Below are 25,262 nucleotides of genomic sequence, written 5' to 3' on the forward strand. Positions count from 1 at the left end.
CTGTGCGTTAAGGCGCACAGCCCAAACTGAGAACTTTACACTCTCCCTGGAGGACCGTACCACCCCCTTCCTCTTTCCTCCGGCTCTCCCTGCTTGACTGTGCCTTGAGGCTTTCCGTAGGCCACTTCTGACTCTTACGCCCGGTTCTGCTGAGTTGTGGCCGGTTCCACCCAGAGCCCCGGGTCACCCATGAGGCTGGAGGCCGCAGCCAGGATGGATCTGTTCAGGAAGCTGTGGAGAGCGAGGAAGCTGATCCTTGTGGTGTTCATTCCGCTGTCCCTGCTTCCCTTACCGCTCATCCACCCTACCAGTGTGAGTACGAGAGAGAGAGTGTGAAAAAATGTGAAGTTTTTATCATTACACGCAGCATATACACGCAACAGAACGCTTACCATAACCAAATGGGTTTCAAAATAAGAGCACGGTAGAGTTTAACTGTATAATTTTCACTATCAATGTATTTGATGGATAGAATATAAAGGTATTAATGTTCTATTGGAAATTATTGACATATAAATGCGTCAAATTTATTGAAGTTAATTCGTAGTTCGACAGATACACTTTTTTAATGCACAGATGTGAAACATTTAAAGACGAAATGACGAGAAACTACTTTTAAAGCACCAGAAAATCTCTTCAAAGCATTAAATGTGATGGATATACCAGTGCCTATAAGAAATAAATTAAAGATGCATGTTAAAAATAATCAGTATATGCGAACTTAGGTTAAATCAAACATCATGCGCCAATAATTTACTCTTAATAAATACCTAGCAACCATCCGGCACAGCAGTAAACAAGATATCCAGTTGATCTGTGGGTGGTGATGCTGCTGCTCTTGGTCTCAGTGTCCTGATGGGATCTTGGTCTGTGTGTGTGTGTGTGTGTGTGTGTGTGTGTGTGTGTGTGTGGGTGTGTGTGTGTGTGTGTGTGTGTGTGTGTGTGTGTGTGTGTGAGGGAGAGAGAGAAAGGCGCACTGTCCTCCGTTTTGATAATCGCTTGTCTCGAGCTCCCCCGATCATCAGCTGAGCCGTGTGTGTGGAGAGGAGATGTCGCGACATGTTAATGAGCTAAACATCATCGTGCTCCTGAAAAATAAAAAAAGTGAAGAGGGAAAAGATGGGAATAAAAGGAGAGAGGTCCGTTCCTCTTTTGCGTGTCTTCCCTCCGAATCTGGGATAGCTCTGTCTTCAGTGTCCTCAGATTAGTGAAATCGTAATGAAAAGCACAGAATTACATGAGCCATGTGCAAGCATTCGCCATTCTGAGACTAAAACCTTAAACTTTTGCTGCTGGGGAGTGAGTTTCATGTATTTTTTTTAAAATATTTGAATATTTGTTTTGTTTGTTTCAGACTTTCTGATTGTGGTGTGGTCTCATATTTACCGAGGCTCAGACCAGTGCATTTCTCTGATTTGCAGAGCCTCTCTGGTTAACGTGGTCACCTGTCAGATTCCATGATATCCAGTAGAAAGCACTTTTTCCCTCTAGTGTAGGTCATACTGAGAACACCTCAATTGGGATTAGGATTCTTTTTCTCCCGTGACCAGTGAAAGACAGTAGCAATCAGCAAACCAAAATTGAAGCTTTAAAACACCCTATCAGAGCACGTCACTGTATTTATGATGCAAATGGTACACATTAGCTCCAGTTTGTGACTTTAATGTATTACAATCTGAGTCACAGAGGTAACAATCAATTTAAAGGGAGTGAGAATGTGTTGGTTTGAAAGGCCCACGTCATTTCAAAACTCACGGCATGCGCAATGCATTTTCAAAATCCTCAAGGTGTTCTGTGATAAAACAGTCGTAAGAGAGGCGATGCGCTTTAGATCATATTCTGGGACACGGCCATAGTGTTTTCTACACATATATCAATTGTAACTAACTGTGTTTATTTTAATGTCATTCATATTCAAAGAAAGTGTTATGCTCCACAAGTTGACCGTCAGCCAATAAGAGCGATCGCCAAGGAGCCCTGCTGTTATGTCAGTGGTGGTGGATGTTTGGCATGAGTAAGTGGCGCAGGATGAGGCCAAGAAAGAACAAAAGAACAAAAACTTGACTACAAAGAAAAAGAAAGAAACAACTCAAGCAATTAAGTTATATAATCAACCCACAACCACGCTGGATTTGAGCCCCCACGTGGCTTCCTTACGACACCAGGGACCCCAGACTGTGTCGGGAATGTGACGGGTTCAGAGTAACATTGTGTGTGTGTTTGGAGAGGTCCTGTGTCCAGCTGCAGCTGAACAGGACATCTGTAGGATGCAGTCAGGCCAGGTCAGAGAGACTGAGGACAGGAACAAAGAAGCAGAGTCAGTGGCAGATAAGCACAGTGCTTATCAGAGGCGCACGTGTGCAGTTTCACAGCTTTCCAAAATTTTTGCTGAGTCCAGACAGCTACGTATACACACACGCAAAGAGATGTTCCCTGGCCTTTGGCTTGGCTGCTGTGATGCACACACTGAAAAATTGCTGCTACTGTTAAAAAAACTGGCAGTTAATTACGATTTATATTTGGTGAGCCTCTGAATTTTTCTTTAGCAGAAATCTGGCATTTGTGGTTTTTAGCTGTCTTGTCATGTGGATGGATTGCCAATGAATGTACCCTGTAGGACGATAACTGTGGTGATCAGGACAAATATGTGTATGACTCACCTAAGATGGTCTTTTTAGCTGTGATGTGTACTGATGTTCTTTTAAAAATGCTTTTATTGTCAGAGCAATTTGGATAATTAATTTGTTTGACTGATGTGTCATCCATTTGTTACCCAGTTCAGGGTAGTGGGGTCTGTAGGTGTGTACTCTATAACTGATGAGATAGCCGAGGTACACCTTGGACAGGTCAAACTCCAGTCTTAGAAAAGGAAGTTTCATCAGTGTTGTCAGTATCAAGTCAGTTTTCATGTGAGTATTTTTCCATACAAATGGGCACAGGAGTGAACCATGTGCATGTTATCTATTGAGCCGTTTAGCCTTCTGCTGATTGACTCAGTGAAAAACGTTTGAGCTGTGATCTAATCTGCCTATCAGACATCCTTAGGTAACTGTCTTTTCTTTTTCTAAACTGAATAATATTCCTGTTCATTTCCCAAGCTGATCACGGATAACAGTTAGTTGACGAGGCAATCAGTGGGCTTCTGTTTAGAGAAAAGCTGACCTATCAGCTGTAAAACACTGAGATTTCAAAGAAAAACATCTTTTCTCATCCCAGTAAGCTCACAGTAATCGCTTTGCTCAAAGCTTCTAAAACCACACCGGGCTCCGATGCAAAAGACTCAAGAAGTGTCTAGTGAATAGCTGCAAAGGGAAAACATTTGCATTCCTCTTTCTTCCTCACAGATCTCACAGGAAAGTAGGAAACAACAAGTCCAGGGCATTGTTACAAACAAATTATGAGTCCTTTTGGTGTCCTAATTGTTAAATGCATTTAAATGGTCTAAAGCATGATCTATTTCACTGTTTACATTAGCACAAAGAGAGTAATAGGATGCACTGTCACTTATGGATGTTTCTTATGACAAACTGCAGCTAAATACCCAGAATATAAAAACTTATATTTTTCTTCTCTGCAGCATCTTGCTTGAGGAAAGATACGATTGTGCCTGAGGGGTCCATTACAGTTTGTTAAGCCGTTTAACATTTTCCCTCTGGTTCTCCAATATCACATTTTACAACAGAAGCAGAAATCAAGTGAACTCTCACCTAGATGGAATACAAAAAACAGCATCTCACACTTTCATGCCTGTCACAGCTGGGGTGGCCGGTCAGTTGTCCACTTTCCCTCAAAAATGGCCCTGCAGGTGGCACTTTCATAAAATATATGTAGGCTGATTTTAATTTTGTCACCACAGAGAGTTGCTAATTTTGTAGCTGAAATGATTTTTAAGATTAATAACTGGTTACATAACCTTCAGAGAAGCCTGCATTAAATCAGCACAAGCACAGGTTATCTTTCATGTGATGACTTCGGAACCTCGACACTTCTTAGCGTGAAGTCTTTTCAGCACAAAGGTTGAAGTACAATGGCTTTAAAAACAAGCCAAACAAAGAAGCCAAAGAGTAGGATTTGAGGATCTAACTGAAGCTGCAGTTTCTGTGGGGCAACTGTGCTCTGATAAATAGTGACCAATAATCAATCATGGATTACTGCTGATTTGTCTTTTTTGTTTATCTGTCCATTTGTTTGTTCTTTCCGAAGGTCACATTTCTTTTTCTCTTTACATTCTCATCAGTGTGCTTTCCCCCCCGCAAACCAGTAGTCAGACCTTTGGCATGGCTTTAATCCTATCCCCCCCAGGATTAATAAAGCATTCTGATTCTGATCTGGCAGACTTCCAGCACGTCCTCGGTGTGGTGTTGTGTCCGACACAGGCAGGAGCTGTAAAGCTAGCTGTTAAAGTGCAAAAACTCATTATTTGGACACAATGTCTCTCTTTATAATACTGGAATGTTTTCTTAGTGGATTTAAATTGTTGTAATCTTTTCAGTGGCGAAGTTCTCTTTGATTATGAACCCCAAACATCTCATTTGGTCTAATCAGGCAGCTGCACCTAATGCCTGGAAATGCCTCTTAAATCTTTAGGAGCGTTTCCAAAAAGTAAGCACCTGTCTTTAGAGTAAAAACCTGTGTTGTCAACAGCAAATCAAAAACAGAGCAACGTCAGAGCACATTTTATGCTTCTGCTTATTTTCTGTTAGAGTGGTAGATGCTTGTTAAATATGGCCAGTGCTTCATATAATGAGAGCTTTGTATGTGCAAGTAATCCCTGTGAGCCAACAGCTCCGGCTTTAAAATGCTCTAAATGCCCCTTTTGAGACATTTTAACATTTTTGGCTGTCTGTGATATCAGTTAGAGCAGAAATAGGGAGTCGTCTTCCCACACTGGGGTTAAGGTTAAGATGTGGAGTTCCACAGGGTTTCGTTCTAGGACCACTTCCGTTTACATTATAGATACTTCCTTTAGGCGGTATTATTAGAAGGTAGAGCTGGGCGATAGAACGATAACGATATGTATCGCGATATAACTTTTACTCGATAGAGAAATTAAGCTATCGCGATAGACCTCGCCGCTCTTGTCCTCTAAAAAAAAAAAAAAAAAAGGTCAGCCAATCCAAATTAAGTAGTGCAGAGCCGAACCAATCACAGCCGCAGCGTCACGTTGCGTGACTTGTTACGTACAGCACAAGTGCCAAGCCGCACGTGTGTTTGTTTGGGAAGCAGCCACACGGGATTATTTTTTAAAACGAAAACGGAAAATCTCCGTTTTCAAAAATACCCGTGTACGTGTGGACGTAGCCTCAGTCTCTGACTGGAAGCGCTAATTCGTCATTCGGCTTTTGTCAGACTAAAGTAACTGTTAAAACTGTTTGAAAAGCTCAGCTATACAACAAGGAGAGATTGAGAATTTCCTTTTAGTTCTCAGTTTATTTGATATTGACAAAAGTTAGTCAGTTTTGTCTGTTCTTCTGTAAAACAAACTAAGATTTATTTTTAGAATTAATATTTTGTTTCTAAGTGGAATTGACAATTTAGTCTGTTTCGTTTGTTCTATTTTGAAACTTAAGCGCTTTAGCGGCTGCCTTTTGTGTAGTTTGCAATATTTGCCTTTATTTATCTGAAAAAGTCTCATGTTCCTTAAGTACATCTACCCTGTTGAACTTATTATGGGAAATAAATATTTAAATAAAAACAAGCTGCTGATTATTTCACATTTTACTTGTGAGCAACGGCACATTTAAATCTAACAAATATAGTTATTTGGCTTATATCGTGATAGATATCGTTATCGCCTGAAATGAAAAAAACATATCGTGATATGAAAAAATCTCATATCGCCCAGCTCTATTAGAAGGCATAGCATACATTTCTATTGCTGTGCAGATGATACCCAGTTTTATCTACTCACAAAGCTAGATGACCAGTAAGTTTAACTGCAGGAACGTCTTATAGACGTAAAGACCTTACTCCATCTGTGCAATATGTCTAAAATTAGAAACAGCCTGTCTCGGAGTTATGCTGAAAAACTATTTTACCATCACTCTGCAACATTTATTACTTCTAGACTCAACTATTGTAATTAATTTTTATCAGGCTGTCCTAAAACTGCCTGAGAAGTTTTCATTTGATCCAAAACACAGCAACAGACAAGCTGACATAGACTACAAACAGAAAGAATATTTCTCCCATACTGCCTCTTCATTGGCTCGCTGTTAAATCCAAAATAAATTTAAAATCCTTCATGTCACGTAAAATATCTTGAATAATCAGACCCATCAATAGTACTGTAAGGTAGTTTTTTAAATAAATAAATGTGGTAGTTGAAAATAATAATAGGCTTTTAAATATTTACTTGCTTGTTACTGTTTCTATAGTACTTCTACAGCTATTAAAACTTTTAATATAGCTATTAAAATGGCTTATTGTAGCTTTATAATAACATTAGTTGCATAGCACGTTTCAAAACACAGAGTTGCAAAGTGGTTCACAGTTTGAATACAAACACATGATAAACACACTGAAGATCAATGTGCATATTCAAACATACTGAGCCGCCTTAAAAATGGTCTGCGAGCAGCAGATTACCAACAAGCATTCTCTCATATTTCTTGTCTTCATTGATATGTTGATCGTCAAACTGTAGTTTGGCTATTGTGTTCCTTTTGAACACCATTTTTTTTTCTTTTGCACACTTCCCACACTGGCCACATTTGTACAGTCTCTTTGTGGTTGTTGTCACATGCACTGAGGCATCTGTGCTTACCTGTGGATATTTTGAAACTTCAAAGTTTCAGGGTTCTTCTACAATGTCTTTGAATTGTAATAATCTACATGCGTTTTCTTGCAACATAATGTAAACAGCAGGCATGGATAAGCTTGACTTCTGAAAAGTTTTTTTTTTTTTTTTTTTATTTTTTAAATGGGAGTTCAAGCAGGTCTGGACATGGTTCACGCTGAAGTCCTGTGGCTAATTCTCCTCCCTGTGGGTTTATTAACTTGAGATTAAGTGACCTGCTACAAGCGAAATGCTATACTAAGCATTCTTCAGTACAGACTCCAGCAGCGTTTGATAGAAGCTAATATGAAATCTGTGTTCAACAAAAGACTATCCAAGTCTCATATTATAACATAGTGATAACCTGCATATATAATAGCACTATGTGCACCCTGTCTATGACACATTCATTATGACCTAAATTAAGCTTATTAAGCATTAAGCATAATTCATTTGTGAACAAACTGTATTTTTCTGCAAAGTGAGTGTCAGCTATAAAAGGTCTTAAGAAATGTCACGAGATTCAACTTTAGTTTTGAAGATTGGAGAGCGTGTCACTAAGCCCATTGGTGTTGCGACAGAGCGGTATGAGAGGCTGGCATGCTGACATTATATAACCAATAACAAGATTAATGTAATATCACTGTGTGTGTGTGTGTGTGTGTGTGTGTGTGTGTGTGTGTGTGTGTGTGTGTGTGTGTGTGTGTGTCCCAGTTGGATATTAAGTACAAACAACACTCCCCACTGCTGCCACAACAATAAACTCACACAATATTTGTACTTGTACTTGTAATGTATTCTAAAAGACTGTGCGCATCCATGTGAGCACATCCACACATGGATGTGTGTGTGTGGACAATGTTGCTACCAATCTAAAATAATAATGCAATTGCTATAGAGACCTGTGTCTTTTTTTCTGTATTGCTTATTGTGTGGATGATATAGACAGACTTTTTTGGGGGTTGCAGGAGGCGTGTTGTGCTTATGTGTTGATGGTGACGGCCGTCTACTGGGTGTCTGAAGCTGTTCCCTTGGGTGCTGCTGCTCTGGTCCCAGCCTTCCTCTACCCGCTCTTTGGTGTACTCAAGTCCAGTGAGGTGAGTCCTTCTTTCCAGCTGATTGTCTGGTTTGAGCTTCAGTTCTCTGAAACCTGTCTTATAAACTCTATTTGAGATGCCAAATTAAGAGTGAGTTGTATATTGAAAATTGTAGCATCTATTGTGAGCTAAAAGTTTTGATTTTTCATAACTGCAGAGCCTGGCAGAGAAGGAGAGCAAAGAAAAACAAAGATCCCGTTTTTCAGAATGAATTAAAAACGCCACCGATTGTGGCAGTTTCACATAGTCGGGTTAGAACATGCAGAGCAGAGACACTATGACTATGACCTCACGCTTTAATGCGTTATAAGTGAAATCTTAAACTGATTGGTACAAGGTGCTAAAAGACAGTTCAGTGTCCCACAAAATACCTAAAATTTTGCTTGCATGTTTGAAAATTGGAGGAAGTTTTAGCATCGCCTGCTCTCAATTTCTGAAAAGACAATATCTTAATCTTAGTGTCATTCTGTGCACCAGTGAATGCTGTGTGTGCTGATTCCACTTTTCTGTCTTTGTATGGAGATTTTCACATCATGTTTCTCGGGTTTTCAATGTGTCTTGTGATTAAAATGCCCGTTTGAACATTGAAAAGCACTGTAAAATAGGATAGACAGTCACGCTGAACGAAGCTTCTGACCTTCACAGGACTGAGTGCTTAACTCTTTCATGAGCACATATGCAATGTGTGTAATAACATGATTAAAACTATATGTTCAATAAATTGAATAAATGTTCTCATCAAATGCCACTACTCAAAGCTTAATAAAAAGGATATAGAAGAATAAACATAATATAAAAATGATATAATTCCCACACAGCCATGTGCTGCAAATCCTGCTACAGCACCATGCGTAGCTAACTATTTTCATGGCAAATTACAGCTTTGACACAGTGCAGTAAATCTAAACGATAACAATTATTCTTTAATTTATTACATCCTAATTCTGGATGTCTTTTGTTAAAACTTTGCCTTATTATGCAAATATCCTCCTCCGTTCTTTCAGTTTGAAAAGGCACCAGGACTGAGACTCCTGTAGCAATACAAAAGTCTTGGTCAGATTCTTGTTAAGGTTTTTGCTTTTTGCTAATTAAACAAGTGGGGCAGGGATAGCTCAGTAGGTAGAGTGGGTTCCCCATGGTCGGAAGGTCTGGGGTTCGAATCCACTGAAAGGCTACCCTGAGATACCCCTGAGCAAAGTACTGTCCCTACATGCTGCGCCTTGCTTAGTGGCTGCCCACTGATTGAATGGGTCCAATGCAGAGAGAGTAATTCCCCTATGGGGATCAATAAAGTATACATTATTATAAGTGTTCTTGTAACTGTACAGTATGAGGCACAGGAGTCCCCAGTAGGTTTTTATTTTATTTTATTTTTTTACAAATTTCATCAATTTTTACAGTGTTTACAGTTTTTATAAAGTAAAAATCTGCTGTACAGATCTCTATATATCTGTTTAAGTAGAGTTATGTCCATGTTAATAGGAAGAGGTTATTGAATAATTAAGAATATTCTCCTTAGAAACTGCATTGTCTTACTTTATTGCGGGTTTGCTAATTTTTTTCTAAAGCAACATTAAAGCAAGAAAAGAAAGAAAAAGGTGGTAGTAAAAATATACGTGCAGATCAGACGGTGCATGGTTTTTGTGTTCTGGACTGTGCTATGTATGCTTATAGAAATTTGGTCCATGCGTGTGCTTCTCAGACATACATCAGTTTTTTTTGATTTACAGTTCTCTGTTGCTTATCCTATTACACTCCAGTGTAAACCAGAGGCATGGTCAGTCAACTGTGAAGGTTTCATTAGACATGACTGAGTGGAGAGTGCAGATGAACCCGTTAACCCAGCACTCATCATCAGTACCCACTGATGTTCTTCAGTGTTCCTCACATGGCCACACCCAGCCTCTTTACGACCATTAACACCACTGTCGAACCTTAATACAGTACGATTGGCGTTACTGATAGTGGTGGCCATTGGCGTTAGTCCCTTTTTTTTTTCTTTAAAAAAAAAAAAACCAGTAACAGTTTCCTCTCAATTAAACTCACCTTCATCATCTTTACCTGCATTACATAAAAACTGAGTTGTGACCAAAGCGCCTTGACAAACAGTGACAAAAGCTGCCTGTTAACACTGCTGTAAGCCGCTTGTGATGGTGTTCCATAAATATGCCAGCAGAGAGCTTTATGCAACATTTCCAGTCTATTATAGCACTTTCATTTTTTTGTAATCTCCTCATTTTCTGCTGCTTTAATGCTGCTAATTTAGAGATTAGTTCCGTCTTCATCTGCTGCCACTCAAGAGTGGAATATAAGAGCATCAACAAAGCACAGGATCTTATCTCATCCAGTTAACAGTTAAAGTTTTCTGCGGTCATAAGTGTTCCATAAAAAAAGCTAGTATTTAAAGTGATTGGAAAGGACTATGACTTGGATTTGTAGCTGCAAATTGAAATGAAAACCGATTAGCCGAGTTTCAGTGCTAAACAGCTGTGGAGGATAATCTGTACACTGTATGTGAATACTGTAGCAATGATTATGTGTCTGTTAAACCTGGAGCTGTCACTACTAAGCTTTGCATTAGCCAACACTGAGATTTTAGCTATTTTAGTCATTCCTTTAACTTATTAAACAGCTTAATAACAGCTGTTATTGTTACTGTGAAGCAGCTGATAGGCTTGGATGCATTCCAGCATCTGTCTGATTCCCATTCAGGCTAAAAGTTGGTTTCTTGTTTTTAAAAGTTCATTTATGGGATTTTGACATCTTATATGACAACAAACAGTGTGGAGAGACATTTTTATAGGGCCTACCCTGTGTACTTTTGTTCCCAAGAAGACCAAAGTGTAAACGTTCAGCTCCCCGTATTATTACTAGGACTTCCTCTACCCACCACATCTCCCCAATCCTGAAGCAGCTTCACTGGCTCCCGGTTAAATTTCGCATCCATTTTAAAATAATCCTCTATACATTTAAGGCTATTCATTCTCTCTCTCCACCATACCTCTCCGATTTAGTACAGATGAACTTCCCATCCCGGTGCCTCAGATCTTCATCTTCTCTTTCTCTCTCTGTTCCTTCCGCTCGTCTGATTACAATGGGGGGCAGGGCTTTTAGTTGCTCTGCCCCTCGACTTTGGAATTCCTTACCCCCTGACCTCAGAAATATTAGTTCATTCCCTCTTTTTAAGTCCACCCTCAAAACTCATCTGTTTAAAATTGCTTATGTTTAAACCTCTGTATGCTCTAACTTTTATCTGTTATTCTTATTATTGTGTATATTTCCAGTTTCTGTGTTTTTATCTGTTTTTATCTGTTGTACAGTGTCCTTGGGTGCTTTGAAAGGCGCTATTTTTAAATAAAATGTATTATTATTAAGGAAAATTAAAAGATTTTAGGTGAGAGGTGAGTGCACTTGGGATTATGTAACGCTGCAGACCTGTGAACGCTGCTGATGGGAAGTAGAGCAGATTAAGAACAACAAACCGTAAGTGCTGATCCTGTACGAGGGAGGGTGGACCGGGTGAAAGGAGGGTCTCGGAACTTCTTCCTGCCTACAACATCTCATTTTGTTTATTTTCCCAGCATCTGTTGAATTAGTTTGAAATGATGTAGACTTATCATTTGAAGTGATAATTTTTGTACCTCTGTGCGTGTTCAGGTAGCAGCAGAGTACTGCAAAGACACAACTCTGCTGCTGATGGGAGTCATTTGCCTGGCGGCCTCCATAGAGAAGTGGAACCTTCATAAACGGATTGCTTTGAGGATGGTGATGATTGCAGGGGCCAAGCCTGGCATGTGAGCATCACACTTTTGTACATTTAAACACTATAATGATGGTAAATGTAGTCATAATGTGCGCCCCCCCCCCACACACACACACAAAAGTATAAAATGACCTCCTTCTTGTGCAGGTTGGTACTGGGCTTCATGTGCTGCACCGTATTTCTCTCCATGTGGCTCAGCAACACATCCACCACAGCCATGGTGATGCCCATAGCTGAGGCCGTCCTGCAGCAGCTGATCTGCACCGGTCTGGCAGACAGTCATGTCGACTCTGAAACAGCAGAGGTGCCTGAAGAGGACAGTGGTATGTCAAATATAACAATAGTGCTTGCACCAGTGTGGACATTAGCTAGAAGCTAGCTGAGGTGCTGTAGCAGAGAGGGTCTCCTGTTAACAGGCAAACAGTCAAACTTTTCAAACTACTTCTGTCATTGACTTGACGATGCCCGTGTTTCTCTGCAGCTGTGCCAGACAAAGAGGAGAACCTGGACAAGAACCAGCTAGAGCTGCTCTACCGCAACAACTGGTATGTGTCTGTGGACATTTTGGGTCTTTATTTATGCAGTGTACACTCGATGATATGTGAATGTCTGTTTAAGTTGTCTACACAGGGTTCTGTGGTATTTCTGCAAGGATTTTACCTCTTCATCTGTGCTAATAAGTTACATCAAATGACTGTTTTCCTTCAGTCTCACTCATTTTAACCAAAGTAAAGTCAATTTTCTCTCACACAACCATACTGATTTTCTTTCTTCTCTTCTTATTTCAGCAATGACAACAATAAGCAGGAGCTCTCCACACTAAGTGACGTAAGTGACGCGCGTGTGTGTGTGTGTGTGTGTGTGTGTGTGCATGTGCGTGCGTGCGTGCGTGCGTGAAGTACACAGAATGTGGAAATTAGCCACAGAAAAATCTATATGCTTTCACTGATTCGGTATTCTGTTGTTTTCAGACAAAAACCGCTGAGGTCAACGGTTTGGGTCTCAAGCCCATCTCAAACCAGGAATTCATAAAAAACACCAACGGCCACCTGCCACAGGTGAGCAGTGTGTCAGTGAAGAGGGTGGGCCAGAGCCATGTTGCTGGAAACAAGAGCTAGAAGCTCTTCCTGATTGCTTCTCATGTTTGCTCTTTGTTTACAACATTTTCATCACTCTAGGTTGAGATTGAAATCCCAAATGTAAAGAGGGTGAAGATGAGAAGAGACTCCCAGTATCCCACCAAAAGGGATCACATGATCTGTAAATGCCTGTCACTAAGCATCACGTATGCAGCGACCATCGGAGGACTCATCACCATCACCGGCACGTCAACCAACCTCATCTTTGCTGAACAGTTTAACACGTAAGTATGCTCACGTATGTGGTATCTACACAAATGCTTGCTTATGTAATGATTTGAATAAGCTTCCAAAATCTGTTGACAGTAATATTAAATCTACTTTACAAACCGTTCAGAACCAGAGAGAGATGCTGGTCTGTAATGGCTTTGGATGACTGCAGACATCTCCTCAGTTCTCAGACATGTTTACAGCTTGGTTGATTTCTTGGCTGCTGTGTTCTCTGTTCTGAAAAGGTTTATGTTAGCTGAGTATCTGGGGCCACAAGAGATCAAACTAATCAGCCTCTACAGTGCTCACAGGGATGATTTCATCTGGCCACTGCCTGACAGAATGGCCTCCTTCATGTCACAGCTTGTGGACAAAGGTCAGGTTTTGATCTGTGTGGGATTGCGTGTGTGCTAGTAGTTGTGATGCTAACAGGGACAGCAACAAGTCTAAGCAGTGTAAAGTAAAATCTCATAGATTAGAGATTTAAGCTTGAAATTCGTTGATTGTGTGTACTTATTCAGTTTAGTTGATCCAAAACTGGAGTCCATGCTCGTACAACAAGTGATAAACTTGACATCAGTTGCTTTGAAAAGCATATTTGTACAGATTGTGGATGTGATTTTAGTCAGTGCTGCACAAATACAACCAAACTTATAAAAATAAATTCAAACATACAGACAAATTAAACAAAAAAGCCTTTTTATCTATGCTATATGCTTTTGACACATGAGTATGTGTCTACACGAAGTGGAGGACTTGTCACTGTCAGTCCCATGATATGTGAATGAGGGCAGAGACGCTAACAAAGCAATGTTAGATTTATCGGAGGGTTATTTTAGTACCCGGCTAACTTTTAGAAGCTGAAAATTAGCTGTTTGTTTGCAGGTTTCTCTTAGCTAGCTACTTGTGGAGTTTCATAGGGTTCTGCCTGGGACCAGTTCTATTCAAATTATTCATTCATCACTCAGGCAGTATTCTGTGTACATTTTCATTGCTATGCAGATGATACCCAGCTTTATATATCCATTAAGCCAGATAACACACTCCAATTAATTAAAGTGCAGGGATTTCTTAAAGACCTAATGACCTAGAAGACCTCCAATTGTGAGGTTATTGTACTTGGCCCTTAAATATCTTAGAAACATTGTATGTAACCAGATATTTACTCTGGGTGGCATTACCTTGGCCTCCAGTAACACTGTAATGACTGCTTTCCTGCATTTGCACAATATCTCTAAAATTAGAAACATCCTGTCTCAGAGTGATGCTGAAAAAATATTCCATGCATTTATTACTTCTAGGCTGGACTACTGTAAATATTCCTGAAAAGCTTTCAGTTGATCCTAAATGCTGCAGAAAGAGTACTGGGAAGGACTAGAAAGAGAGAGCAGATTTCTTCCACACTGGCTTCTCTTCATTGGCTCTGTCTGTTAAATCCAGAATTGAGTTTAAAATCTTTCTCCTCACATACAATCAGGCTCTGTCTTATCTGTGAAACTCATAGTACTGTATCACCTCAGTAGAGCACTTTGCTCTCAGACTGCTGGCTTACTTGTGGTTCTTATAATATTGAAAATGGAATGGGAGGGAGAATCTTCAGCTTTCAGGCCCCTCTTCTATGGAAGTTCTGATTCGGGAGATAATCTGTCTCCTTTTAAAAGAACGCTTAAAACTTTCCTTTTTAGTAAAGCTTATAGTTGGGTCTAGATCGGGTATCCCTGAATCCTTCCTTAGTTACCCTGCTGTAGACTTAGGCTGCTAGGTTTTCTCTGTTATTGTAGGGTCTTTACCTTACAATGTAAAGCACCTTGAGCCAACTATGGTTTGGTGCTATATGAATAAAATAGGATTGAATGGATTGAATACTCATAGCTTTCTGAATCAACTCTTTTTATTTTTAACTGATGATTCAGAAATGTAGTATCCTAAAACTGAAATCAGGATATTTGGTTTTATTTTTAAAGTCAGTTTATGTTGAAGTCTCTGACTAATTGCCAACGTTGGCTTGATCTATAATCTCAGTAAACATTTTCCTGATGAGTTTATGGTCTCCAGTCGCTATCTTAATTCTCATTGAATACACTGTAATGCTCATTTGATACATTATGGTCCCCATTAGAGTTTAAAAGGACTATAAAGACAAGTAGAGGCTGGTTACCATAATGACAAATGATACCCATACGAGATCTAGGTTAAAAAAAATCCTGCTAGCAACATCCATCTTTCATGTACGTCTGTGCTGAAGCCTCACATCTTATAACTTTTTTCCACTTTGTCTGCTGATGAAAGGCTGGTTTTTTTTTTTGTTTTTTTTGTTTTTTAAGTGAGATACTTTAAAAATTTAGTTCTGTTTTTTTCTGACAGGACTGCATCTTTGAATTATTGCCCCCTCCACTGTGCGCTTAATTGTTCTCTGTCTCCATTTGTACGTAATTTTGCGGTAATAGAAGCTGGATTTTGTGTTTCAGTGGTGAAAGTTCCGCTCTTATTAAAGATACTCGTGTAAACTGGGTTTCAACTATTTAAACTGTGCAACGAATCCAGTGTTTCATGGCTCCAGAGCCCCAGCAGACTGTCAGCGTTTTTAAATGTGTCTCTTTAGTACGGATCATAAAATTTAACCCAGCACAGGAAATCCTGATGGACACTGACACTGATGTTGTCAACATATTATGATTTTTATTACTTTAGTTCTTTTTAAAATGCAATTTGAGATGACATCTTAAAAGCTCTAGAATAGTTTCATACTTTTATTTAATTTATTGTGTTCTTGTTTTTCATAAATGAAACTTTCTATTTGCCTGAAATATCTCATTTTTTTCTCTCTGCTGTTATTTTATATAGAAACTCTTGGTTCCCAAAGGTCTATGTTTTCCCTGATTCTTTCTGTCGAGCTATGAGGTTGATGGGGTTTTTCCCTCATATTATCTAGGTGATGGGATCTGTAAAATTTGATGCAGATATCTATGATCCTCAGAGGATGACAAGCAGCCCAGTCATTTTCCCATACTTTTTATTGGCTCGCTTTCACTTTTCCATCCACGATGCGAATGCCCGGAAGAGAAGGCATGGCAGAGTTGTTTGTGCAGCAGATACGTGATCACCGTCTTTGCATGTCACCTTTACTCTGCTTAGCGTCGTTACAGAGCAGTGAAACATATCAGAGCAAACACACTTTATTACCTATATAGCTTTAAATGAAACAACAGTGGAGACCAACAACTTGTCTTATAGCTTAAAGTGCACTAATCATAAACTACTGATACACTACACAGAGGGCTATTAATGTTGATGATATGGTCTCCTCACAGTTTTCTCAGATTTCTTTTTCTCTGTGGAAAAAAGGGGGAGGTTATCCTCACCTATCCCAGCTGTCACTGGGTGGAATTAGGGTACAGAGATCACCAAGGATATATAGTTAACTGAAAAAACAACGACATTTTAATTAGCTAAAATAAGAATAAAAACTTAATCTTTGAAAAAACAAACAACTGAAACCATTTATGAGCTTGGAGAGCAACAGTGAATGTCATTTAGTTCCACTGGATTCTAGATTCAAAGTATCTCCAAATCTGAGCAACTAACATCTAAACATTCCACATCAGGGACGTCAAACTACACGGCGGGCCACTTTGATCGTATCAATCGTATCAGCGAATCAACCCTTTCTGTCAGAATAAAGACATTTCACTCAACATTTAATCCCTGATAACTCTTAATATCAGAAAAAGAAGTCCAGTTTCAACAGTACATTTCAACTTTTCTACATGACAAATGTGTTAAATTAAATAGACGTTCTAGTTAATCACAGAAAATATAGTAAATCTTGAAAAACAGGAACATTTTTGTCATTTTCCTGTGTATCTGTTAGTTTCTTGCAGTATGAATGGCAATGGAGAAGGTTTTGTCAGTAGGGAAACCTGGAAAACTTCTCAAAATACAGTCAGAAGTTCCTAATTTATACACATTTTCCAAAGCCTTCTAGGATTGGAGGAGTTGCTGGGCTAATTCCGGCCCCCGGGCCTTATGTTTGAAACCACTGTTCTAGATGTATGAACAGCACTACTCTTTAAACATGAATACATTTAATTAGGTGATAAACTTACCTTTCAATAGGTTATCAATAAAGGGTTGTAAATATTAATAGTATATTGCAGAAGTGTGTAGCAACCGTGTGGTTAGAGCAGGTCGTCTACTACAGTAAGGGGAAGGTTGGTAGTTTGATTCCCCCTGGATGCTCCAGGCTGCATGCTAAAGTATCCCTGAGTTACTCCTCATATGAGTGTGAATGTGAACTTAGATGTAGGGCATTAATGGATACTTTTTGGCTGCTCTCTTATCCGCAAGGGGGCGCTACACAAGTCCCTCCACACATTTTTTGTTATAGCAAATGTTACGCCAGATACCTTCCTGATGCAGCCCCAAAGGGATTTGTGTCTCTTCCCGGGATTGAACTAATATCTTCCACTTGTTAGGTGAATGTGTAAAGATATTACAAAGCTTTATATATAAGGCTGAATATTAGAAAGTGGCATCCTTTCTGGCATGTCATGTTGGTTCTCTTCTTTTAAAATAGATAGATGCTGCTGCTTTACTCTGTAACTGCGTTCTGCTCTATAGAAGCTTCTTAAGTGTTTCTTAAGAGAATTTCGGTGACCCATTATGGCTTCTGTCCAGTAGTGTAGTATAGCTCTCTGAGCTGTGATAGTCACAGTCTTATCAGTGTGGACAGTCAGCTGTAATGCTGCACAGATAAGTAAATAAGACAACATCTGTCAGTCAAAGCAAACACACGTGACCGAGGCTGGGTCAATGTGTGTAGCTGATGTGAGTTAATCGGCTATTTTTAAACGTGATAAGGTTCCATTTTTATTGGCCGTGACACATGCCGTCACAAGTCATGAGGCTCAGCCCCTAAAGAGCCAGTGTGTAGCAATGCATATATTACACATTAAAGTGAAATGAATACGACCGACGAGTGTGGTTTAAAGCTGCTGTTTCCAACTGTCTTTCCAGCCGTTATCCAGACGCAAAGGTGATCAACTTTGGCACATGGTTCATCTTCAGCTTCCCCATTGCCATCATCATGCTGGTTCTCACCTGGCTGTGGCTGCACTTCCTTTTCCTCGGCTGCAAGTGAGTGCCCGTTCGAGGATCTTTGTGTGTGTACTATGTTGCTAATTGCTGTGCTAATGGTCACAGGCAGGGGTGTGATTACAGAGGTGGGTCTCCTACTTGCCCACATCTCCATGTTGTCATTATGGACTCATAGTAATCCTGCTGCCTGTATGTTGTTGAGGCTACAGCTTGAAAAGCACAAAGCGACCGTATCAGGTCACCGTGTGGTTGATCTTGTTGTTGCTGTCTGTGTGTTCAGCTTCAGAGAAACCTGCTCACTCAGTAAGAAACGCAAAACCAGGAGAGAGATGCTGTCAGAGAGGAGGATCCATGAGGAGTACGCAAAGCTGGGACCCATCAGGTGTGTGCCAGAGCTGAAACGATGCAAAATAATTTCCCGAAATTCCAACTCTGATGTCAACTCTTCCACTTTTTATGTATATTTAAAGGACTAAGTTCACCTGTGTGTAAATATAAGCTATGCATTTGCATCTTACTCACGAGCCCAGACGTGACATTTTGTCCCCATCGTGTTGTCACTCATGTAATTGTTGCTGACGCGCTTTTGTGGATTGTGTGTGCAGCTACCCAGAGGTGGTGACAGGTGTTTTCTTCATCCTGATGACACTGCTGTGGTTCACCAGAGAGCCTGGCTTTGTGCCCGGCTGGACGTCGCTCTTTGAAAAGTAAGTACTGATAATGTCGCGCCGGATCACCACAAACGTTCAGAAGTGTTAGTGGTCAGACACTTTAGGGAAGCACTGGTTCTCCGTAACAAATACACACCCTGTTACATAGAGTAGGTATAATAGACACTTAGTAAGGAGTGCTTATGCTCTTTTCATACACCATATTTTTGATTTTTGGCCTGTGTTAGAGTACTTTTGCATTATTTGGTACTCAAAAGAGTCATTTTAGCCACTTCTCCCTGCATTTTATCGACTATAAAGAATATCTCAGTGACATCATACAGAGCTAGGACTTGTAAAGATCAGTGTTATACTGAGATAGAAAGTAAGGAAAAGCACGATAGGTCCCTTTTAAAGCATACACAAAATATTTTACATTAGACTTCATGACATCTAAAATAATAAAATAAATACAAGTAGTTTAATAAGACTTTGTGTCTGTTTTACATCTGTGTATTCTTAATTTCTCTCTCAGGAAAGGCTACAGGACTGATGCAACGGTGTCTGTTCTTCTGGGCTTCCTCCTCTTCCTCATCCCTGCCAGGCGGCCCTTCTCTTCCTCCTCTTGCTGTAAAAACTCAGGTCAGGAACAAGCACTCGAACACCTTTGGGTTGTCTCATCAGGGCCCCATTTGGTGGCTTTAAAACATATTGAATAATAAAAAAGGGCTCAGTGATGTTGTTCAGCTAGCTTCGTTAACATTCGTATACTACCTCAGATTATTTTAACAGCACATTACAGATGTTCTGAGCCATTCATTTGAGATTTGGTAAAATAAATGACTTTTCAAGTGTTTGTCAACCACAAGTATTACATGATATTATTCCCCCAGATCCTGCTCTATTGACATTTTTTTTCTGTCAATTTAAAATATTAGATGATGATTCAGAGTCTGACCCACTGGCTCCCATGATCACCTGGAAGGACTTCCAGAGACTCATGCCGTGGGAGATCGTCATCCTGGTTGGTGGAGGCTATGCACTGGCAGCGGGCTGCAAGGTACTACGAATATATGTCTGTGTGTTCTTGTATTACTCTACTGCTCTGGCATCATAGCATCTGGGTAATCTGAATCTGCGATCCATTTTCACCATTATAAATTTCTTGATTACTTTGATGGAGTTAATGTGATTTCAACACGTATCTACAAGAGACTGTAGCTATAAAAGAGAAGAATCATTTCACATATTATTACATTAGGTAATGGTGGGCATATGAACAGCATGTAGAAAGCTGATTAATATTGTGTGTGTGTGTAGGTGTCCGGCCTGTCAGTGTGGATTGGCAGACAGCTGGAGCCCATGAGTGGTCTTCCTCCCTGGGCGGTCACCCTGCTAGCCTGCCTGCTGGTTTCTGCGGTCACCGAGTTCGCCTCCAACCCAGCAACTCTCACCGTCTTCCTACCCATCCTGTCTGCGCTGGTACGACATGTTCTCTTTCATATCGCAACACCTGTTCCTCATTAATGATCATAAAAATGTCATAAATCATTAAAAACACTCATATAAATGACCTGGAGTATATTCAGTCTAACAGGTCTGCACTAATGTGCTGCTTGAAAATACTTTTTCATTTTTAAACTGTGCTAATTACTTCTGATGTGGGCCACGAATTTGAATAATCTTTACCAGGTGGTCTAAATAGTACTGGTTACATAACTGTTACATAAGTGCGTGCGTGTAACAGTGCAAACAATGTAAAGCTTGAGACAAGTGGCACTGATTGTGAGGCCGAGTTCTCTTTTTATATACATATAGATATCTAAAACATATGGAAGCCCGTTTCCGCCACTAAATAAAAACAAAAAAGCTAGTATCCATAACTCGAAATTTCGAGTTACTTTTCTCAAAATTTCGAGTTACTTTTCTCAAAATTTCGAGTTAGCTCTGCCAATCAAAAATATACGTGAATGAGGTCACTTTCTTGGGGCCCGCACCCAATTTCACACCTTGGCTCAGGTGATTAGAGGATCATCAGGGGGTCCTTTTGTCCCTCTGTGGGGGGAAACTCCCACTAGGTTTATATCTGGGACTCTCCACCATTTGACCTTAGAACTGAAGAAGCTTCTCGGATGAGAGGTGAAACGTCTTCAAGCAACTTAAAGAAGTCCAGACGCTTTTCTTTGCAAGCTCCTTTGACTACGATGACCTGGATGACTGAGAACCTTCACAGACGAGGTCACTTTCTTGTTACCTGGAAGCATATGGCGCAGAGGACCGCGCACTCAAAAACGGATCCCAACAAATTGGCGCTTTCGCGAGTATGTTTGCTGATAGTAACACCATGTGATTCAGCTAATAACACAGGGATTTCATCATTTGTGAAGCCAGGCTGAAAACACTCAGCAATCTGTGCATTCACGACTGGATGTAATACCGGTAGCTTAGCTGTAGCATTTGTAGCTGAGGGCTTCAGCTTCCGGGTAACAAGGAAATGACGTCATTCACGTAGATTACTGATTGGCAGCGCTAACTCGAAATTTCGAGTTACTTTTCTCAAAATTTTGAGTTAATAAATCGAAATTTCGAGAAAATAACTTGGAATTTTGAGTTATGGATCCTTTCTTTTTTTTTTTTTTTTTTATTGGCGGAAACGGGCTTCCATAAAAACAACCTGTGTTATTTATACTCTTATACTATACTGGGATAGCAGCACAAACACATGTAAGAGTAGGGGAAAAATATTTGTGCATCTGCACATTATGACCCTTTTACTCAGAACCCCCCCCCAAAAACTGCTGTACTGGCAATAATCCATTTTAGCTGTCAGTGGTGACGTTTTCTCACCAGTACGTCACAAGCCATTTTATTGCAGAATGGCGCCTGTTCCTCGTGCACTTACTCATAAAGTGCACATCAAGGCTCTTTTTATTTCACAGCAGGTGCCATAATACTTCACCTCTGTCCAGTTGTTAACTGATGATGTATGAACCCTGCTTCCGGCTCCAAACTACACTGCATTCATTAAGGCTAAAGTCTTTTTTTTTTAACATGTTTTAATGATTTTTGTCTTGTTCTATGTAATCTCAACCGGCCCTTAAAATATAGTCAGTGATGTCTGTCGGCCTCTGTGGGTTTTTATTACCACTCTTGTTGCATGTTTTAAAGCTCAGTTTAAAAAACAAAACAAAAAACAACCTTAAAATGCTTACCATTGTAACAGCAGATAAAATTGTACATGTGCAATTTTTTTTTTATTTTTCCCCACATTGCAAAAGTATGACATCATAGCGACAGGATGGGTCAGTTGTGACGTTAATTCTAGACAAACATTTTTATGATTATATTATGTGAAAATGTTGTTTTTTAAGTGTCATATCAACTTCTGTAGCAGTTGGTAACTCTGACCTTCTCTTTCTCCCATTTGTTCAATTTTTCTTTATCATCCTTTTTCTTTTCTCTTCCCTCCTTCTACATTTTTCTGAGTTATCTATAACCTCTGTACTCCCAACCATTTCACCTCTCCTCTTCGCACTTGTCTTTTTTCTTCATTACTCTCTCTTTACCCCCTTTGTTCTTCTTCATTGCGTACTTCTCTGTCCAGTCGGAGACTCTGCACATCAACCCCCTCCACACTTTGATCCCTTCCACCATGTGCGTGTCATTTGGGGTCATGCTTCCAGTGGGGAACCCCCCCAACGCCATCGTCTTCAGTTACGGCCACGTGCAGATCAGGGACATGGTACGACACACAAACACACACTCACTGTCCCACAATCTTCTTGCACCTGCGGAATCAAAAGACTTCCGGGAACAGCGTATCCAATTCGAGGCTCTTTTTATTTCGTACTATGTGGCAAACAGAAACTCTTGATGCTTACTGAAGTAATTTTTCTCCTCATCTCCAGGTCAAAGCAGGTTTTGGGGTGAATCTGATTGGCGTGGCGGTGGTAATGTTGGCCATCACCACCTGGGGGGTTCCACTCTTCAATCTGACTGAGTTCCCAGCCTGGGCACTGGCCAGGAATGTCACTGGGAGCTTATAACTAACAGTGGGCAGGTGCTGGTGGTACAAAGCGGGGATGAACTCAAAAATAGATGAGGAAGAGACTGGGCAAGTGTTGCGATTGCTCAGAATTATACTGATTAAACAGACCTTAAAAGAAGAACATGGATGTGGTGAGAAGGAGAAGAAGTGGAGAAACAACCCTCACCAGCTGCTTAGATATACTATTATATACTGGCCATACTGGTGTGTTACAAGGAATGTTAAACGCCTTTGGCCACTGGAGGACATTAAACTCCAACTGAAACCTTTAAAAATCAAGAACTGATTTAGTTTTTTTGATTTGTAGTAGAAGAAAAATGATAAGTTAGTTTTACAGTAAACCTGAAATACATTTTCAGATCTACAACATCCTTACATTTCACTGTTTTTAGATAGAAATAAGCTACATAAGGCCACTGTAGACAAGTCTCTTTTTATTGCATGTTTGCTGAACTTAAACATTTCCAATGAAATATACTTTTTACAACTAAATTGAACACATTTCAGCATTTCTGGAAAAAATCGGTCTTGTCTTTCGTGTAAGAGGGAAGAAGTGGTTGCTGGATTAAAGCGAGAAAAGAGCATGAAAAGAGAAATCTACTGTGGCTGCCAGTGTACTGTATATGTAGAGCTACTGTACTTTTTACGTTGAACACCGTGGGCCTTCCTTACACATTTCATGCACATTCTTACCAAAGTTTCTGAAGCTGCTTTTGTGTCCTAATGCTGTGAACGTTACAATTCTTGTTGCTACATGTTACTCGAACACTGCAGTGCCTTTTACAGTGCCTTGTGTTAATGAATTTACACGCTACAATTTTAACATGACCTACTCTCAAACTTCTTATCCCAACAGTGTTCATGTCTTCCTGTGATGTCAAAGCACACTCCACCCTCATCCTCACCCTGGTTGCGGTAGATTTAGTCAGTTTTGCTTAGGAAGATTCATAAAATGAATGATGTGCACCTGGCAGCCATAACAAGAGCAGCTTAAATGGTAAATACTAAATAAGGGGGCTTCCTTTAGCATATCTAGAGATGCCCTGGTGATGACCAGTCGGCAACCCCCTGGGACCCACCGCTAGGAAAAATATTCCCTGACTCCACCAGCCATCTGGCAAATAAAAGTGTGACTCCTAGTGTATCATAGACATGATACGTGAGTTTCTGAAATGTCTTACATCATCAGTGTGACCTCCCCCCCCCCAAATTGTAAAGAAATTGCACAGTACATTTTTAAGCGAAAAGAAAAATCTGATGTAGCAAATATGGCACAATTTAAATCTCAGATATTCAAATGATTATTTTATGAATTAACAATAATTGTCAGAAGGTTCAATAAAGTCCATTTTCAAAAAATCAGGTTAATGTGCCCTTTAAAGTGTGTCAGTTTTAATGTTACCTCAGAAGACCAGCTGGAAGCACAGGACCACGGTTCTTTTACTTCCATGAAGGCCAAGGAAAAATGATCAGAAAGGCATAAAAGTTTTTTTTTTTTGTGACTACTCGACTGCAACCAGCCTTTTTACCTTTCTCCTTCAATCACATAACATAACGAAGTTTAGAAAAGATGTACTGTATTTATGCTAAAGACTTGAGCTGCCTTCAGTTACTTTTTGCTCGACCTATGCCAGAACTTTCTTTTCCTAATCGCAGAAGCTTATAGACCAACTCTGGTCATTACCCAGTGAACCCAGCAGGGTGTTTGTCTTTGTCTCTGCGCTCCTGATTTGCATTCATATCACATGTTGAAAGGATCTGGAAATTTTTAAAGGTAGATCAAGTCGAACAAGATAATTTACCTACTTATTGAAGTATGAGCTTTAACTGTGGCGCTCATGTTAGTCAAACATTAAAAAAGGATCTTTATGAAATGCAGAAAGCTTTTTTAGTAACTGCAGAAAAATTGGTTTCACGAAATCGTTCACTTGTCGCACCATAGCGTGACCGCTTTTTGTACTTTTTCATTGTCTCCTGGGAGGAGCAACATTTCTCCTGGCATGTAAAGAAAAAAAATGAAATGCCACTGTGGGAGGCCGCAGACTCCCTCTGGGTACTGGTTCTTTAATGCAGCACGCAAAGAAAGCATTTAAGGAAAAGACTGTGCAAGCAAGGAGTGGAAGGGTGTAGTAGTTTGTTCAATCAACTGTCAAATCACAAAAAAAGTTTGCACAAAACACTCTCTGTACTGTGCAAAAATGTAAAATATATGCCTTTATATATTTGTACACAGATTTTAAGTGTCACTTTTTTTTTTTATATCACGGCATTGTAAGTACAGTATGGGCCTTTAGCGTAGCCTCAATCAGAAGCATGTCTTTTTCTTGTGTAATTTATTGACTTCTCCTGAAGGTTTCGTACATCTCAGTCGTGTTACAGCAGTGACCTTTGACCCAGGGGCCACGCTCTTCTGTAAATACTTTAAAGACTTGTAATATAAGCATACTATGTCCTTGCCTGTTTCAAATGAGCTGTAACAT

General features: G+C 40.0%; 1 protein-coding gene across 1 annotated transcript; it reads left to right on the top strand.

Moving 5' to 3' along the window:
• The first annotated feature begins 189 nt into the window (after positions 1-189).
• On the top strand, positions 190-25,262 carry slc13a4 (solute carrier family 13 member 4). The gene is made up of 16 exons (XM_005942913.3): positions 190-312; positions 7,747-7,875; positions 11,533-11,669; positions 11,786-11,961; positions 12,120-12,183; positions 12,427-12,466; positions 12,610-12,696; positions 12,817-13,001; positions 18,004-18,123; positions 18,365-18,466; positions 18,690-18,791; positions 19,270-19,376; positions 19,673-19,794; positions 20,055-20,216; positions 22,339-22,476; positions 22,643-25,262. The coding sequence occupies exons 1-16, from the start codon at positions 190-192 to the stop codon at positions 22,778-22,780; spliced, it is 1,932 nt and encodes a 643-aa protein (XP_005942975.1). The 3' UTR covers positions 22,781-25,262.

This window comes from Haplochromis burtoni, unplaced genomic scaffold, assembly GCF_018398535.1.
Source record: "Haplochromis burtoni strain Fernald_Lab_line unplaced genomic scaffold, NCSU_Asbu1 Contig_178, whole genome shotgun sequence".
Lineage (NCBI taxonomy): Eukaryota > Metazoa > Chordata > Actinopteri > Cichliformes > Cichlidae > Haplochromis > Haplochromis burtoni.